This window comes from Schistocerca cancellata, chromosome 7 (genome assembly GCF_023864275.1).
Source record: "Schistocerca cancellata isolate TAMUIC-IGC-003103 chromosome 7, iqSchCanc2.1, whole genome shotgun sequence".
Lineage (NCBI taxonomy): Eukaryota > Metazoa > Arthropoda > Insecta > Orthoptera > Acrididae > Schistocerca > Schistocerca cancellata.
In genome coordinates this window covers 99420131-99440577 of record NC_064632.1, presented here as the reverse complement: position 1 = coordinate 99440577, position 20447 = coordinate 99420131, and the positions used below count along the sequence as shown (strand labels likewise).

The window sequence follows — 20447 nt, the reverse complement described above, 5'->3', positions numbered from 1 at the left end:
ATGGTGTACAGTTTGCAGGTAAACGAAGCTTAAGTCTTCTAACATTTCTCGGAGGGAAAAATGTTTTACATTTCGTGTTCACATTTTAAGCTGCTAAATGACGCTACTTTCATCATAAATGATTCTTTAAATTACTGTCGTAGGCCGTATTCGTTAAAGAGGAGTTCAATGTGATAGCCTTACAGAGCGATCACTGATATCCAACTGAAATTACACAACGTTAAATTTGCAAAACCTGCTTTTCATTGAACTTTAATTGCCTCTAACAGCCCATTACGCTGTTATGGCAGAGTTGTGCGTTTTAATGTTTAAGTCGTTAGAGTAAATCCCTTGTTTACTGCGATACATCGTGTGAAGTTGTTACTATGTACCTAGCGAAAGTTGATTAAATCCTGTTGCTCAAGAAATCGCAGTTATATACTTCGGAGATTGGGCCGAAATTGTATTTGGCACGGGGCACACTCAATGTGCTTTTAATAATGCTGCAGCTTCACTACTTTTACGGAACTGTGACTTGGCGATATCGGTCATCATATGATGTCGATATCCTTTTCAATTGAAAACATTCATCTATATAACTAAGCTGGTCCAACTTCCAAATAGCACATCTAACGGCTGCCAAGGACAACTAAAATTTAGTTTTCGTTACTTTACGTAATTATTGAGCACAGTTAAAAAATTAACATGCTGTCTTATTCCACTTATTTAGAGTTACAATTTTGCGTTAAAGGCTTAACACAGTAAGTAGTAAAGTTAGAAACGGTGTACTTGTCTTAAGACAGTGTAAAAGACGGAACCAGGATTATCCAGAACATATTCATCCAGTATTTGAGAATGAGAGCAATTTGGCACTTCCAGAGAACCTTAGACAAAATTTTAAGTTTTTTGGAAAACTTTTGTTGCTGAGACTCCCATACTTCCCTTTTCAATTTATTACATCTCTTCTACTAACTCTGCAATATATTTTTCAGAGAATACCCTTATATACCATTGCCTTTACCTGCAGAATTATATTGTTGTACGACGCATACTACGAGGGCTTTTCTTTTTGTTGGCGTCGGCTGGGGGTGGCTGTCATCAGTTTTCTGACTGCTTTTATGCGACCCGCCACGAATTTCTCTCCTTGGCCAAGCTCTTGTTGTCAGAGTAGCAAGAGAAGTAGTTCTCAATTATTTGTATTCTGTCTTCCTCCTCTGTTTTTATCCTCTACAGTTCCCTCTCATACAATGGAAGTTATTCCCCGATGCCTTAAAGCGTATCCTAACATGATGTCCCTTCTCCTTGAATGTGTGTCCCATATGTTCCTTCGTCGATAAATTCTGCGAAGGACATCGTCGTACCTCACGTTATCAGTCTACATAATTTTTTTAACATTATTGCGTAACACCACGTCTCAGATGCTTCGATACTTTTGTTCCGGTTTTCCCGCAGTCCATGATTCACTACCGTACAAAGCTGTGCTCCAACTGTACATTCTTAAAAATTCCTTCCTCACATTAAGGCCAATTTTTTTAGACTAGTAGACTTCTCTTGGCCAGTAACGCACTCTTGGTCTGTACTAGTCTTCTTTTGGTATCCCCTTTCGTTTGTGAGTCAGTCTTCATGAGTCAGTGCACCCAAGGGAGCTATTTTCCTCAAATCCGTTTTCTCCGTATTCACCAAATTTTATGTTAAGATTCCCGCTGTTCTTATTTCTGATACTTGTAATTACATTCATCTTTTCTTTGTTTACTCCCAGTCCATATTGTGAACTCATTGGGCTGTTCATTTCGTTTAGCCCCTCCTGTAATTCTAAAATATTCTATACTCATTGGACTGTTGGTTTCATACAACACTTCTTGTAATTTTTCTTCACCCTCACCGAATATAGCAATATCAGTGAATTTTATCAATACCCTTTCACCAGGAATACATCACACTAAAATTCGAATCAGACTCAAATTTTGTCTAATGATTTTGAGTTCTCCCTAGTGTTACTAACCTGGACAGAAGACAAAAATTGTACTCATATTGCTATCCACGGGCGCCTCAACACATTCATTGTGGCTGCTGGCTCACTATGACCTTAGAAAAGGGTTTATTCGTGCGTGGGAGAGGAGGGAGCTGGGGGAGGTGCACGTAGGCAGACTCAAGAGTTATCAAGAACGTCGTCATTTGGCTTATCATAATGCGAAATGTCGTCTATGACCATTCGGCCAAGGAAAGGGTCATTGTGGTCTCTACTATACATGGTGCTAGGGGTAAAAGTGAAGATATTGTGAATATTGGTACCTTGAAATATACTCAATTCACAGTGTTAGTTGCTTTTTCTGTGTGTGGCTGGCTTGCACGCTGGAGTTCGGACAGGTTTTCGCGGTTTTGTTGCGATATTGACAGTCACCTGGCTCAACTAATCACCGTGCTTTGGTTCACTAACATGTCTCCGTGTACATTCTGCAAGCGCCTATGAATATTTGCGATGCTCTGGTTTTCTGCCAAAAGAAAGTCAGTGACAGTTCTCTGCTTGGAACGCACTTCAGTTACACGCCATTCTTCAGGCTACCTACAGCGCCGCCACCTATCGCAACTTCATGAAACTATGCGGTCTGAAGCCCGAATTTTCAACAGAAAATTCTGCACCCATCGTATACTACACGTATTTGTATACATATATCACTTCTATCTCCAGCGAATTTCTCCGTGTAGTTTCTCTTTTTCGTAGCTCAATGTACGTCACGTCGTATCTCCTAAGCTATATGTCGTACAATGACATAATTATAAAGGTAAATCCACTGTTATATGCATCTACTGTCTGCGAAATCTGCTGCGAATAGACTTAGTAGAAAGCAAGTAATAAATTGACACTTGATTGTTGATACACCACTTTTATTGTAGTAAACGATAAACTTTTTTCCTTTCATTATTCTCTGGGGGTTTCGGGAAGGGAAAGATTAGTAGAAGTTTGAAATTATGTGTAAAGATGAAACTTCCTGGCAGATTAAAACTGTGTGCAGAAGAGTTTCTGTGAAGTTTGGTAAATAGGAGACGAGGTACTGGCAGAATTGAAGGTGTGAGGAGGGATCGTGAGTTGTGCTTTGCTAGCTCAGACGGTAGAGCACTTGCCCGCGAAAGGTAAAGCTTACGAGTGCGAGTCTCGGTCCGGCAAACAGTTTTAATCTGCCAGGAAGTTTCATATCAGCGCACACTCCGCTGCAGAGTGAAAATCTCGTTCTATGTGTAAAGATATTTTCTAGTCACTAAGTGCTCTCACTCTCAAATAATGGTTAAATAATGTATGGGTATTCGCGCGACGTGGGCTACACTACTTTTTCACCCTCACTTCCACCCATTCTTACCACAATGTTGTTTCCCAAGTAGTATGTGATATGTATACATACTTTGGTTGAAATCGGTCTAGTAGTTTAGGGGACATACATACATACAGAGTGATTTTTATTAACATAGAAATCCCCCAAAATGGCCTACATGACAATGTAATAAATAATCTCTGCATATATAAAAGGCAATGTCCTGACTGACTGAGTGGCTGACTCATAATCGCCCAGCCCAGACCGCCAACTATAGAAGTATGAAATTTTGAGAAGGTGTGGATATTACACTGTAGGTGTCGTTTAAGAAGGTATTTTTCGAAATTCCAACCCTAACGGAGTGAAATAAGAGCTTTTTTTAACTGTCGCTATTAGGGCAAATTTGAAGCTAGACCTACGAAAACTGGTATTTGGTTTCTCCGTCAGAAATACGAGTTTCAGTAGTTTTGGAATGGGGGTGAAATAGTGGGCGAAAGTTTTGTTTGAAAATACACTCCTTGAAATTGAAATAAGAACACCGTGAATTCATTGTCCCAGGAAGGGGAAACTTTATTGACACATTCCTGGGGTCAGATACATCACATGATCACACTGACAGAACCACAGGCACATAGACACACGCAACAGAGCATGCACAATGTCGGCACTAGTACAGTGTATATCCACCTTTCGCAGCAATGCAGACTGCTATTCTCCCATGGAGACGATCGTAGAGATGCTGGATGTAGTCCTGTGGAACGGCTTGCCATGCCATTTCCACCTGGCGCCTCAGTTGGACCAGCGTTCGTGCTGGACGTGCAGACCGCGTGAGACGACGCTTCATCCAGTCCCAAACATGCTCAACGGGGGACAGATCCGGAGATCTTGCTGGCCAGGGTAGTTGACTTACACCTTCTAGAGCACGTTGGGTGGCACGGGATACATGCGGACGTGCATTGTCCCGTTGGAACAGCAAGTTCCCTTGCCGGTCTAGGAATAGTAGAACGATGGGTTCGATGACGGTTTGGATGTACCGTGCACTATTCAGTGTCCCCTCGACGATCACCAGTGGTGTACGGCCAGTGTAGGAGATCGCTCCCCACACCATGATGCCGGGTGTTGGCCCTGTGTGCCTCGGTCGTATGCAGTCCTGATTGTGGCGCTCACCTGCACGGCGCCAAACACGCATATGACCATCATTGGCACCAAGGCAGAAGCGACTCTCATCGCTGAAGACGACACATCTCCATTCGTCCCACCATTCACGCCTGTCGCGACACCACTGGAGGCGGGCTGCACGATGTTGGGGCGTGAGCGGAAGACGGCCTAACGGTGTGCGGGACTGTAGCCCAGCTTCATGGAGACGGTTGCGAATGGTCCTCGCTGATACCCCAGGAGCAACAGTGTCCCTAATTTGCTGGGAAGTGGCGGTGCGGTCCCCTACATCACTGCGTAGGATCCTACGGTCTTGGCGTGCATCCGTGCGTCGCTGCGGTCCGGTCCCAGGTCGACGGGCACGTGCACCTTCCGCCGACCACTGGCGACAACATCGATGTACTGTGGATGCCTCACGCCCCACGTGTTGAGCAATTCGGCGGTACGTCCACCCGGCCTCCCGCATGCCCACTATACGCCCTCGCTCAAAGTCCGTCAACTGCACATACGGTTCACGTCCACGCTGTCGCGGCATGCTACCAGTGTTAAAGACTGCGATGGAGCTCCGTATGCCACGGCAAACTGGCTGACACTGACGGCGGCGGTGCACAAATGCTGCGCAGCTAGTGCCATTCGACGGCCAACACCGCGGTTCCTAGTGTGTCCGCTGTGCCGTGCGTGTGATCACTGCTTGTACAGCCCTCTCGCAGTGTCCGGAGCAAGTATGGTGGATCTGACACACCGGTGTCAATGTGTTCTTTTTTCCATTTCCAGGAGTGTATATCATTATTAAAGAACTACTGAAGCATTTTTAAAGCTACAACTATCAAAATCGGTATTTGACTTTAGTTTGCAAATGAAAAATCACGTGTTTCAGTATTTTTGGAGACTGAACTCATAAGGTGGTGAAATAGGGAGTGAAACGTTTTATGAAAATATTTCCTCGCGAAAAATTGTTTAAAGCAAAGTCTTCGAAAATTAGTGTTTGGCTTCTCGGTTGGAGATAAAAAAAAACGTGTTTCACTGTTCTTGGAAATTTAACCCCTAAGGGGATGAAATAGACTCAGACCGATTCACTGACTCATCATCGCCCAGCACAAACCGCTAATGACAGAAACATGAAATATGGATATGGTGTGGATCTTTTACTGCAGGCGTGGTGTAAGAGGAGATTCTCTTAAATTCCATTCTTATTGGGCTGACGTAAAGAAAGAGTGGCTTTTTGAAAATTTGTCACTATTAAGGGAATTTTGAAGCTAGAACTAGGAAAACTGTTATTTTGTTTGTCAGTCATAAAATCAAAGATACGTGTATCAGCATTTTTGGAAGTTCAACGGCTAAGGGGATAAAGTAGTGAGTGTATTTTTTTTAAGTAAATAACTACGATGGAACTGCTAAAGGACTTTTAGAGTTAGATCTGCGACAATTGCTATTTGACTTCTCGGTAAGAGATTAAAAAAAATACTTGTTTCATTGTTTCTGGAAATTCAGCCCCTAAGCGAGTGCAATAGAGAATGAAAATTTTTAAGAAAATGTTTTCTTGCTTTAAAAAAACGTTAAAGCTAAATTAATGAAAACTGGTATTTCATTCCTCTGTTAGATATTAAGAAATATTTGTTAGGGGATGAAATTTGTGCTATAGAAATATCTCCACAAGAACGCAAAAGGCATGATTAACAATCATCCAGTACCAGATCCTGTTTTGGTGAGACGTAAATTCGGAAAAAAACGATGCTTATATGTCCTTCATTAGCGTGGAAAGCCTAGAAGGTGCTGCAATTCGTGAACATAAAAATCCGGTAACATAAAAAATCTCGGCAGGCCATACACTCTACGAGAGCGAGGCAGCGGGCGCTAAGCTAATTTAATATAAGGCACATGCGGTCGCAAATGCCGGGACGTATGTTGAACAGGGGACGTCGCAAGATGACGTAGATTGCCACACATGCAGCGGCTGGGATTGTCGATCCTAGTCTCGCTGATAGAAGCAGTGCTACACTTAATTCCACTTCGGTACTCTTTTCGTAAGTGTAAACTGATTCACCGTAGTCTTACATTACAACTACCGCTAGCTCTAGCGTACCAGATAGCAGAAGGCAAGAACGAAAACAGAGTACTCTCGCGGAGAGATGTGTAGCAATGCCCTCTAACGTCGAGGGTAGAATCGACAAGCCGAACCGCTGCACGTGCGGAGAGGAACGTCAGCTACTGACGGCACATGTTCATCATTTGTCATCCACTTTTGGGGTATTTCCCGTCATTTGCAGCGTGATGAGTCTCATATCAAGTTACTTATCTTGACGTCGTCTACATAGTGTCTGGGGTTTTTAAACGTTAATCAGAATCACCCTATACATTCATTTTCGTGATATGGATGTATTCAGTCCTTTCAGCTGTTGCTTCCTGGCAACTCTCTCAGAAGATTACTTCCTGGCCACCATGTGGAAATCATTCGCATTTGAAACTAAGAGCCGGCTGAAGTGGCCGTGCGGTTCTAGGCGCTGCAGTCTGGAACCGCGAGATCGTTACGGTCGCAGGTTCGAATCCTGCCTCGGGCATGGATGTGCGTGATGTCCTTAGGTTACTTAGGTTTAACTAGTTCTAAGTTCTAGGGGACTAATGACCTCAGAAGTTGAGTCCCATAGTGCTCAGAGCCATTTTGAAACTAAGAGGGAGGATCCATACCACCATCCATTTAGCCGGATTAAGGGAGGACTGGCACACTATCTCCTGACTGGAGAACTAGCTACTTTCCCCGCAAACCAGAAAACCGGCGCTAGCGTTCACAATACCGACCACCAGTAACCGACGGATGGGGCTAGATAATTATACACCGTGGTGATAAAATATCGTATCGGGCCTTCGTTTGCCGAAGTAGTGCAGCAACTCGATGTTGCATGGATTCAACAAGTCCTTGGAAGTCCCCTGCCGAGGCATTTAACCACGCTGTCTCTATATCCGTCCATAATTACGAAAGTGTTGCGATGCAGGATTTTGTGCACGAACTGACATCTCGACTATGTCCCATAAATGTTCGATGGGATTTACGTCGGGCGATCTGGGTGGCCAAGTCATTCACTCGAACTGTCAGGACTGTCCTTCAAACCAATCGCGGACAATTGTAGCGTGGTGGCATGGCTCTTTGTCATCCATAAAAACTCCGTCCTTGTTTGGGAACATGAAGTCCATGAATTGCGGCAAACTGTCTCCAAGTAGCCGAATATAACAATTTCTAGTCAGTGAAGCAGTCCACTCCATGCAAACACAGCCCACGCCATTATGAAGCCACCACCAGCCTACACACTACCTTGTTGCCAACTTGTGTCCATGGCTTTGTGGAGTCTGCGGCACACTGGAACCCTACCACCAGCTCGTACCAACTGAAATAGGGGTTCATCTGAAGAGGCCACGTTTTCCAGGTGTGTAGGGTCAAACAGGTGCCGAGCCCAGGAGAGGTGCTGCTGAGAATGATTTCGTGTTAGGAAAGCCAGTCGCTTCGGTTGTTTGCTGCCATAGCAATTTTCGCCGTATTGTCCAAATGGATACAAGCGTCGTACGTCCGACGTTTATCTCGCACTGTGCTGCTTGTCTGTTAGTACCGAAGACTCTAAGCAGAAGCCGCAGGTCTCGGTCGTTAAGTGAAGGCCGTCGGCCATTGTGTTGTCCGTGATGAATGATATTGCTTGGAATACTGTATTCTCGGGTCACTCTAGACACTGTGACACAGTAGTGAACTGGGTAAAGATTTTCGGAATGGAACGTCGCATGCGTCTAGTTCGAACTACCACCATCTGTACACTGGGTGATTCCGTGAGAGCATTCAAAAATGTAGCAGAACATAGAGAATGCACCACTGAATAATTTGAGACAGGGAACCTGGGGTCGGAGAAGCGAGATTGAGCAGATGTGGAACTTGTCTACCAGTTTGTCTAGCATTACTGTTTTCCACTTTATTTATAAACTAAGATGCTCACAAGTTTACACGTACTGTGCTGTTTATTTACATGTACATTTTCAGTTCCTGCAAGGGAACAAGTAGGACGAGCCTGTTTACCAGGAAGTCATGATTCAGATTGTGTTTATTTTACTTGTTCATACGGTGGCTCTCTTGTGTGGTATTTACGTTGTCCCTTCACAGAAAGTACTGATCCTCGTGATGCCAATTGAGGAGTTACTCGACCGAATAGTAGTGGCTCCGGTCAAAGAAAACCATCATAACGACCGAGTGAGCGATGTACTGATCACCCGCCCCTCCTATCGACATCCTCAGTTGAGGATGACACGCCGGTCAGATAGTCCCAATAGGCCACTTTGGCCTGAAGATGCAGTGCTTTTTGACAGAAAATCAACGACAGGCCCAATCATTACTCAGTGCTGCTCAGTGACCTACAGTACAATACGATGGGGCAGTATCGGTAAAGTGTTTCCTGATCGCTGGATTGGAAGCGGTGGTCTTATTCCAAGGACTGAAAGGTCACCTTACCAGAAACCCCTTGATTATTTTGCTTTGGCGATATCTGAATTTACTTGTATATGAGACCCCAGTGGATAAGGGGATGGAATTACTTTCCAGAATCGCAGGTGCCCGTGATGTGATTCAAAACAGAACAGGGACATTAGTCAGGGGTCGTTAGAGCCTTTGTCGTCGATGTTATGTTTGCATTGAGGTTGATGCAATCAGTCTCAGCACATTTTGTAAGGTACATTACGAATGGTACGTTCATTGTGTCAATGATGGTTTTGCAATAAACTAATATAAATAAAAAAGTACCCAGGTGGCTGGTTGGTTAATTTGGCGAAATGGACCAAACATCGAGGTCACCGATCCCATCGGATGACGGAAGGATGGGGAAGGAAATCGCCCGTGCCCTTTGAAAGGAAACATTCTGGCATTTGTCTAAAGCCATTTCGGGCAATCAGGGAAAAGCTAAATCAGCATGGCCGGATTTGGGTTTGAACTGGCGTCCTCGCGAATGCGAGTCCTGTGTGCTAACCACTGCGCCAACTCCCTCGGTGAGTACCCAACAATGTCTGTCTCCTTAACTTGGATTCCGCCATCCCAGGTTCCCTACCTTAAATTGTTCAGTGAACATCCTGTATGCCGAGTTAAATTTTTGCACACTCTTATGGAAACACCTCGTACGTGAAATCGCCATACCACGACTTTCGTCACCTCAGTGTTTACACCATGTGATCAAAATATCCGGACACCTGGCTGAAAATGACAAGTTTGTGGCGCACTCCAGCAGTAATGGTGGAATTCAGTATGGTGTAGGCCCACCCTAAGCCTATGCCACTACCGCAGGCATACGTTCAAGGTTTCATGGGGAATGGCAGCCCATTCTTCACGGAGTGCTGCACTGAGGAGAGGTATCGATGTCGGTCGGTGACACTTGGAACAATATTTATAGCCTTCTTCAAAAATACCGAAACTATAAATATTGATAACTCAATCAATTACCAAGAAACAAAAATATCTTTAGAAAAATTAAATAATAGTCCTCTCGTCCTAAAGAAGAATTTAAGCCTTTTGACTCAAAAGTTAAATTCAAAAGTTTATTAAGAGAAAAATCCCAATGGTGTTCTGTAGGATTCAGGTCAGAGCTCTGAGCAGGCCGTGCATTATGAACAGGTGCTCGATCGTGTTGAAAGATGCAGTCGCCATTCCAGAATTGCTCTTCATCAGTGGGAAGCAAGAAGGTGCTTAAAACATCAGTGTAGGTCTCTGCTGTGATAGTGCCACGTAAAACAACAAGGGGTGCAAGCCCTCTGCATGAGAAACACGACCACAGCACAGCACCGCCGGCTCCGAATTTTACTGTTGGCACTACACACGCTGGCAGATGGCGTTCAACGACCATTCGCCATACCCACACCCTGCCATCGGGTCGCCACATTGTGTACCGTTTTTCCACTGTTCAATCGCCCAATGTTTACGCTCCTTACAGCAAAGGAGGCGTCGTTTGGCATTCACCAGCATGACGTGTGCCTTATGAGCACCTGCTCGACCATACAGTGGATTCCGATGCAGTTTGAAATTCCTGTGTGAAGGTCTGGATAGATGTCTGCGTATTACACATTACGACCCTCTTCAACTGTCGGCAGTCTCTGTCAGCCAAAGGACGAGGCCGGCCTGTAAGCTTACGTGTTGTACGTGTCCCTTCACGTTTCCACTTCACTGTAACATCGGAGACAGTGGACCTAGGCATGTTTAGGAGTGTGGAAATCTTGCATACAGAAGTATGACACAAGTGATATCCAATCACCTGACCGCATTTGAAGTCCATGAGTTCGCGGAGCGCTCCATTCTGCTGTCTCACGGTGTCTAATGACTACTGAGGTCGCTGATATGGAGTACCTGGCAGTAGGTGGCAGTACAATGCATCTAATATGGAGAACGTATGTTTTGGTGTGTCCGGATACTTTTGATCATATGGTGTATGTTGAAGATATTGCATCGAGGTGATGGAGATAACTAGTAGTTGATCGGGCAAGTTGACCTTAGAGCTGTGGTTAGTGGACGTGTCCCTCAGTGCCCTGGATGTGCGTGCGCAGGGCCGGAGCGTGGTGCGCGAGCGGCGGCGCGTGGCGCGCATCCTGCTGCTGCTGGCGGTGCTGTTCGCGCTGTGCTGGCTGCCGTACAACGCGCTCTCGCTGGCCACCGACATGCTGGGCGGGCAGGCGAGCGCGCCCCTGCGCACCGCGCTGCGCTTCACGCTGCTGCTGGGGCACGCCAACTCGGCCGTCAACCCGGTGCTCTACTGCTTCCTCACGCGCACCTTCCGCTCTGCGGCGCGCGAGCTCATCGTCTCGCGCAACTCCCTGCTCGCCTCCCGACACCACCAGAGGCACAAAGTAAGTTGCTACAACGCAGAGGCGGCCCTACACACTGGCAGCAAACGGGGACACACAATAAGAAGAACCTGGTAATCTTTAGAAAGCCACTGTGCTTGTAGTAGTAGTAGTAGTAGTAGTAGTAGAAGGAGGAGGAGGAGGAGCGGGAAGGAAGAGCTATGGTGCTGGGCCGAAACTACTCTACTGGCCATTAAAATTGCTACTCCAAGAAGAAATGCAGATGATACATGGGTATTCATTGGACAAATACAGGGTGTTTCAAAAATGACCGGTATATTTTAAATGGCAATAAAAACTAAAGGAGCAGCGATAGATATACACCGTTTGTTGCAATATGCTTGGGACAACAGTACATTTTCAGGCGGACAAACTTTCGAAATTACAGTAGTTACAATTTTCAACAACAGATGGCGCTGCAAGTGATGTGAACGATATAGAAGACAACGCAGTCTGTGGGTGCGCCATTCTGTACGTCGTCTTTCTGCTGTAAGCGTGTGCTATTCACAACGTGCAAGTGTGCTGTAGACAACATGGTTTATTCCTTAGAACAGAGGATTTTTCTGGTGTTGGAATTCCACCGCCTAGAACACAGTGTTGTTGCAACAAGACGAAGTTTTCAACGGAGGTTTAATGTAACCAAAGGACCGAAAAGCGATACAATAAAGGATCTGTTTGAAAAATTTCAACGGACTGGGAACGTGACGGATGAACGTGCTGGGAAGGTAGGGCGACCGCGTACGGCAACCACAGAGGGCAACGCGCAGCTAGTGCAGCAGGTGATCCAACAGCGGCCTCGGGTTTCCGTTCGCCGTGTTGCAGCTGCGGTCCAAATGACGCCAACGTCCACGTATCGTCTCATGCGCCAGAGTTTACACCTCTATCCATACAAAATTCAAACGCGGCAACCCCTCAGCGCCGCTACCATTGCTGCACGAGAGACATTCGCTAACGATATAGTGCACAGGATTGATGACGGCGATATGCATGTGGGCAGCATTTGGTTTACTGACGAAGCTTATTTTTACCTGGACAGCTTCGTCAATAAACAGAACTGGCGCATATGGGGAACCGAAAAGCCCCATGTTGCAGTCCCATCGTCCCTGCATCCTCAAAAAGTACTGGTCTGGGCCGCCATTTCTTCCAAAGGAATCATTGGCCCATTTTTCAGATCCGAAACGATTACTGCGTCTCGCTATCTGGACATTCTTCGTGAATTTGTGGCGGTACAAACTGCCTTAGACGACAATGCGAACACCTCGTGGTTTATGCAACATGGTGCCCGGCCACATCGCACGGCCGACGTCTTTAATTTCCTGAATGAATATTTCGATGATCATGTGATTGCTTTGGGCTATCCGAAACATACAGGAGGCGGCGTGGATTGGCCTCCCTATTCGCCAGACATGAAGCCCTGTGACTTCTTTCTGTGGGCACACGTGAAAGACCAGGTGTACCGTCAGAATCCAGAAACAATTGAACAGCTGAAGCAGTACATCTCATCTGCATGTGTAGCCATTCCGCCAGACACGTTGTCAAAGGTTTCGGGTACCTTCACTCAGAGACTACGCCATATTATTGCTACGCATGGTGGAAATGTGGAAAATATCGTACTATAGAGTTTCCCAGACCGCAGCGCCATCTGTTGTTGACAATTGTAACTACTGTAATTTCGAAAGTTTGTCTGCCTGAAAATGTACTGTTGTCCCAAGCATATTGCAACAAACGGTGTATTTCTATCGCTGCTCGTTTAGTTTGTATTGCCGTTTCAAATATACCGGTCATTTTTGAAACACCCTGTATTATACTAGAACTGACATGTGATTACAATTTAACGCAATTTGGGTGCATAGATCCTGAGAAATTAGTTCCCAAAACAAACACCTCTAGCCGTAATAAAGGCCTTGATACGCCTGGGCATCGAGTCAAACAGAGCTTGGAGGGCGTTTAGAGATACAACTGCCCATGCAGCTTCAACACGATACCACAGTTCATCAAGAGTAGTGACTGGCATATTGTGACGAGCCAGTTGCTCGGCCACCATTCACCAAGCGTTTTCAATTGGTGAGAGATCTGGAGAATGTGCTGGCCAGGGCAGCAGTCGAACATTTTCTGTATCCAGAAAGGCCCGTACAGGATCTGCAACATGCGGTCTTGCATTATCCTGCTGAAATGTAGGGTTTCGCAGGGATCGAATGAAGGGTAGAGCCACGGGTCGTAACACATCTGAAATGTAACGTCCGCTGCTCAATGTGCCGTCAATGCGAACAAGAGGTGACCGAGATGTGTAACCAGTGGCACCCCATACCATCACGCCGAGTGATAGCCAGTAAGGCGATGACGAATACACGCTTCCAATGTGCGTTCACCACGATGTCACCAAACACGTATGCGACCATCATAATGCTGTAAACAGAACTTGGATTCATCCGAAAAAATGAGGTTTTGCCATTCGTGCAGCCATATTCGTCGTCGAGTACACCATCGCAGTCGTTCCTGTCTGTGTTGCAGCGTCAAGGGTAACTGCAGCCATGGTCTCCGAGCTGATAGACCATGCTGCTGCTAACGTCGTCGAACTGTTCGTGCAGATGATTGTTGTCTTATAAAAGTCCCCATCTGTTGACTCAGGTATCGAGACGTGGCTGCACTATCCGTTACAGCCATGCGGATAACATGCCTGTCACCTCGAATGCTAGTCATACGAGGCCGTTGGGATCCAGCACGGCGTTCCGTATTACCCTCCTGAACCCACCGATTTCATATTTTGCTAACAGTCATTGGATCTCGAGAAACGCGAGCAGCAACGTCGCGATACGATAAACCGCTACAATCCGACCTTTATGAAAGTCGGGAAAGTGATGGTATGCATTTCTCCCCCTTACACGAGGAATCACTACGTTTCACCATGCAACGCCGGTCAACTAGTGTTTGTGTATGAGAAATCGGTTGGAAACTTTCCTCACGGCAGCATGTTGTCGGTGTCGCCACCGGCGCCAACCTTGTGTGAATGCTCTGAAAAGCTAATCATTTGCATATCACAGCATCTTCTTCCTGTCGGTTAAATTTCGCGTCTGTTGCACGCCATCTTCGTGGTGTAGCAATTTCAATGGCGTGTAGTGTTCTTCATACATTTTGCCAAATAGTTATTTATTACACGGAGACTAGATTTTAATATCAGAGCTCAAAACTTTTCTCCGACAATTAAATGTCACATACCCTCGCTTCATATTCCAGGTTCTAACAACACCATGCTGCAAGAATGACAGCTTAACAGTTTTATAGCAACACACATGATATCAAGCTGAAGTTACAAGTTTTATACACCGTAACTCAGGAGAAGAAGGTTTCGAAACTGACTTCAGTTTCGCATGCCTTAGGTAATTTAATGCCCGAGTTAGAAAATTTAGCTGCTCTTTCCCAAATTTTGACGTAATCCGATTCTAGAAGAGCGCTTGCAATTACCATCTAAATTACTAAAACTTGTAAAAGGCATTATAGCAAAGTTCACTGCAGTAAAGAGATTTAAATAATAATAAAAAAAATTACATAAAAATATAGTGAACACCTTAAAATTTAAGCTTGAATACACGAATACCAAATAATGTTAATCTCAGGCACACAGTCTTTTCAAGTAGTAGATATCTATAGCAGATGATGCATCTCATTAGGAACAGTGGTAGCTCCATGCGAACAGTAGTCAAAGCCTAGAATGAAATGCTAACACTTACTACCCTGCAACATGAGTAATTAAAACATTTGAAACGTACCCATAGAAAGATTATGAATGACTATGCTGGTAAAACCTCTTACGTTATTTGATTTTCAAACAGTTTTCTCTATACTTATTCTGATCGTCACTGCACTGACAAACAATATTTTTAGCGCAACGCAGTCTGACTTTCAATAATCCCTACAAAGGGATGGCTCTGACTAACAATAATTTATACTCTAAATATCCACGGGTGTGCTGCCGGTCTATAGTGTCCAACGGGCACAATATTTCGGCGATCATACATGTCGCCATCATCAGGTGAACTGACGGACTGAGCTCCTGTGAACGTGCCGACACGGAGATCCGTACGCTATGGCTGCTCAGAGGGAACTGGGTTCGGCGGCGGACGATTTAAATACCCTCCGCCCGCGGCGCGCTCCCTCCGCCGTCCGCGCCCCGCGCCACGGTCGTGCGGTGGAACAGATTGCGACGGCGTCTGAGATGACGTCGGTGTGATGGCTCTGTCCGCCGTGGTCGTCACAACTATACGTTTGCTAGATTTACTCTTGATTAACCCAATCGCTGGTTCCCAAGCCTTGCTAAGATTATAGCCACAGTCACGGTTTATGAGATCGTCATTGGTGCTAATTTCGATATCCTCTCTAACAACGCTGTCCCAGTATCTCGACGTCTGTACCAGAATCCTCGTGCGGTCATACTCCATGGCGTGATTTTCCGACAAACAATGTTCAGCGACCGCCGACTTGCTCGGATACATCAGTCGAGTGTGCCTCTGGTGTTCACGGCATCGATCCTCGACGGTACGCATCGTCTGACCAATATACGACTTGCCACATTGACACGGAATTTGGTACACACCGTTCTTCCTCAAACCGAGGTCATCTTTGGCGCTTCCCACCAGTGCACGAGTTTTATTTGGAGGCCAAAACACAGTTTTCTTCAGAATGCGGGGAAAATCTCCCGCATCGCCGAAATATTGTGCCCGTTGGACACTATAGACCGGCAGCACACCCGTGGATATTTTGATTATCAAATACGCCGGGAGAAACTCAAGAATCACAATAATTTATACCTTTCATGAATCACTTACCTCACAAAAATCTTCGTTACTCGAACTACTGCAATACAGCGAGCGCCAATACTGTCAGCTAAATAAAAGATACAAACTACTGAAGGCACTAACTACTGATAGGCATAATTAGCAAATGAATGATTTAGATAGAAAACAAACAATGTATTTACCTTAATGGCGTTGAAAAGTCATTATATATATACCTCCAATTGCACAACGAAGCGCGCTGTTCACATCCAACTGCCCAACACTACAATAGCGAATATTCCAACAACGCCAACCAGCCACAGACTGCACACAGCACAGTCAGTTATTTTCATACAGAGCGCTACGTGGCGTTACCAGCATAAAAACCTAAACAGTCTGCTTACACCTAGATACTTAACTTAAGAGACCGCCTTCAAATAATAACATGTAGGTACAAGTCCAACAGCCAAATAGCTGCCTACTAGGTTCTTAAGAAAACATTAGCCACCAAGGTGGCCTTTACAGTGTATTAACAAAGAAAAACATATTGGTAGAAATACCTGAAACATAGATTTTTTTACCACAAGCAACCAAATAAAACATAAGGCATGGCACTTATGCCCTTGGTACATACATAGCTACTGATCGGAGTTTAACAACACACGACCAACATGAGGTCACAGTACTGTTCGAACGTTGACATGAGGGTAAACGTAACTCGCCTTTAACATGCATCCTGGGCGCGGGAACAGTATACGTAGCACATAAATTATCACAGCTTCGCGGCAGAGAACCAACGGCAGATAGCGTAACACTCCAAACCACCTAGAATTAATTCAGAGGCGCCAGGAGGCAAGATTAAGAATAACTGACACGACTCCCACAATACTCTGCCACAATATCACCAATTCATGGCAGTCTCTGACGGAAAAATTTGCAAGAGAACCATCGAATTATCCTGGATATCCTACAATCGAATATCCTACCATCGAATTATCCTGGATATCCTACAATAAAAGAATATGATAAAAGCAATCCGAACGGCTCGATTCTAAAAATAAATGAAATTTTCTTGTATCAGGAACAGTCAGCTGAAAACGAGACAGACGTAAAAATGAAATCGCCATAACTGTTAATATGAGTACATGAGTCCGGTAGTGAGACAAGACGGTCAATGCATTCACGCCTATGGAATCACGATTTTACCCAGGCATGCATCTCTTCATCCGAAGCTAATCGACGACCACAAATCTTTTTTCTTCAGGGCTCCAAAAAGCTTGTGGCTAGAGATTGGGACTGTATGGAGGATGTCTAAGGGCTTTCCGGTGAAATGTCTGTAGTTCAGTCGACACAGCTTTGGCCACAAGTGGGCGGAAATTAGCCTGCAACGGAATGTTGCTGTCTGTCAAGATTCTTTCACGTTCGGACTTGATGGTGAGCTTCAATTTTTACAAAATATAGTTAGGTGATCAGTTTTCTGGAAACAGTCTCATAACGGTTGCACATTTGTAATAAAAACGATTTGATCGGAATATTTGGTTGACGCCAAGGAATATGATAAAACAGTGAAACTTCCTGGCAGAATAAAACTGTGTGCCGGGCCGAGACTCGAAATCGGGTCCTTTGCCTTTCGCGGGCAAGTGCTCTACCAACTAAGCTACCCAAGCACGACTCACTCCCCGTCGTCACGGCCTTAATTCCGCCAGTACCTCGTCTGCTACCTTCCAAACTTCGCAGAAGCTCTCCTGCATACCTAGCAGACCTAGCACTCCTGGAAGAAAGGATACTGCGGAGACGTGGCTTAGCCACAGCCTAGGGGATGTTTCCAGAGTGATATTTTCACTCTGCGGCGGAGTGTGTCCTGATATGAAACTTCCTGGCAGATTAAAACTGTGTGCCGGGCCGAGACTCGAATTCGGGACCTTTTCCTTTCGCGGGCAAGTGCTCTACCAACTGAGCTACCCAAGCACGACTCACGCCCCGTCCTCACGGATTTAATTCCACCATTACCTCGTCTCCTACCTTCCAAAGTTCGCAAAAGCTCTCCTGCATACCTAGCAGAACTAGCACTCCGCTGCAGAGTGACAAATTTCATTCTGGAAACATCCCCTAGGCTGTGGCTAAGCCATGACTCCGCATTATCCTTTCTTCCAGGAGTTCTAGTTCTGCAAGGTTCGCAGGAGAGCTTGTGCTAAGTTTGGAAGGTAGGAGACGAGGTACTGGCAGAAGTAAAGCTGTGAGGACGGGACGTGAGTCGTGCTTGGGTAGCTCAGATGGTAGAGCACTTTCCCGCGAAAGGCAAAGATCCCGAGTTCGAGTCTCGGTCCGGCACACAGTTTTAATCTGCCAGGAAGTTTCATATCAGCGCACACTCCGCTGCAGAGTGAAAATTTCGTTCCGATGATAAACAATAGTACGAGCGATTATCAGCAACCGATTAATGTAGCCATTCTCTTCTTTTAATCTCGATTCGGATAGGTATGCTTTACAGAATTGCGAAAACGTTGAAACCATTCTGCCTGGTGCAGAAAGCACACGGATCACTACAGAGGGATGAGGATGATTTGATAAGTCTTGTAAATTTCCACGGAGGAATGGATAAATTTTGTTTCGCCTTCATGATGGATAAGCTTGATTATTCCAATGATCGTATGAAGAATTTCAACACTGTAAAGTGTATACTTCATTATTGACAGTCGTTCCAAGTGATCAGCGTGACGAGATGGTTGAAAATGGAGAAAAACGAATTTCGTGTTGTTATGAAATATTTTCATTTCAAGGGTTGGATTACAGCACAAATGAAATCAGAACTGGATGAGGTTCACGTGCACCGAGAATCATCACTGAATACGATTTACTTTTGGATTAATGTATTGAAACGCAGTTGCACAAAAGGCCTAGAAGGAGTCTGCTCTGGCGTTGTTTAATCGCAGTCCGGAAGACTTTTTGCGCCAATTCGGTACTGTTGATGAGACCTCCATCCATCATTACCCAAAAGTGTCAAAACGACATTCAAAAGAGCGGACAAAGGTAGGTGAAAAGGCACCGAAGAATCAAAGACCATTTTGTCAGCTGGAAAGGTGCTGACCACTGTGTTTTGTGATTATCAAGGAATCGTCATAGATTCCTTGGAAAATAGCGGAACCATAACTGGACCCTATTAGGCTTCATTGTTTGATAGCTTGAAACTTGCGTTGGCTGAAAAAAGATAAAGGTTGGCACGCAGAAAACTGTCCCTTCACCGGGATAATCCGATAATGGGATAGAAATGACGAAAAAATGGATCTGTTCCTCATCCACCGTATTCACCGTACTGAACCCCAGTGATCTCCTGTTGCCTACTTTAAACCTTTGGTCTGCTGGGAAGAAATTTTTGTCAGATGAGGAAGTGATAGGTGCAATCAACGAGTATTTTGAGGAGCTCTACAGAACCTATTTTGCTGATGCGACTTATACTGGAGGATTGCTGGAATAAGTATATATCCTTTAAAGGAGACTATGCTGAGAAGAAAGGTGAACTGTTTATGAAAGAAAAAATTCTTGCTTTTTTACCAGAGTTATGAAACCACCCTCGGAAGAGGAGGCTGCCTTCTTTAGAGCCACATCGTCGAAGGCCTCCTGAGGGGCGAGGATCGGGGAGCCAAGACCAGACAGTTATTTGTGACCCGGTGGCACAAGCACCACCACTAGCATTTTACAACCCGGAAAGAGAGAAACGTTTTAACAGAAAGCACTTTTATGCACAAAAGTAGAAACCAGAGTGTTTCTCCGGACAGCACCAAACACCACAAATCTCGAAAACGGAATGGGGAACCACAGTATTGGGGCTTCGAAGGCGGGAGACAGCGCTGGACGAATTGACTCCGCAGAAACCAAACGTTTACGTTAAGAGTTTCAGGAATCGTCTCGCTTAAATAAACTGCAGATTATCAGATAAGTTCGGCTGTGCTCACAAAGATTGCCTTATTGTTCACAGAAATACATAGAGAATGAGTGAAACGAATAGTCTCTTTGTAAGATGGTAGGATGAAGGTTATTCATTTAGTAAAAATAGAAGAGTTCCAGAGAAGAGGACTATCGTGTTGTAAGCAGCATTTTAACAAGTCGGCACTCAGAAGATCCAGAGCCCATTCAATCTGAAGTCAGGCATTCGATCAGAAATCACCACTTCATCTTGTCCTTTATTGTATATCTGACCGTCTTCGACTTGGTGGCTGCCAAGTGTCGTCGCCATAGGTCGTGTATCGAGGGACTCAGAGAAATTACAGGATGACTTGCACTTTGCGCTAGCGAGGTGATTCGTTCCGCCAGTGAATGATTTTGCAGCCACTTCAGCATCCACCCACAGCGCTAAGGTAAGACAGATATGTCAGGCTTTATT

The 20447-nt window shown here is 45.2% G+C and overlaps 1 protein-coding gene across 1 annotated transcript in view; it reads left to right on the top strand.

Annotated features, from left to right (window-relative positions):
* The window catches only part of LOC126092654 (neuropeptide FF receptor 1-like), a 740126-nt gene that overhangs the window by 567510 nt on the left and 152169 nt on the right, over positions 1-20447 (top strand). The window contains exon 5 of the mRNA XM_049908376.1: positions 10998-11297. Coding sequence (XP_049764333.1) covers positions 10998-11297 — 300 coding nt within the window. The remainder of the gene's footprint in view (positions 1-10997; positions 11298-20447) is intronic.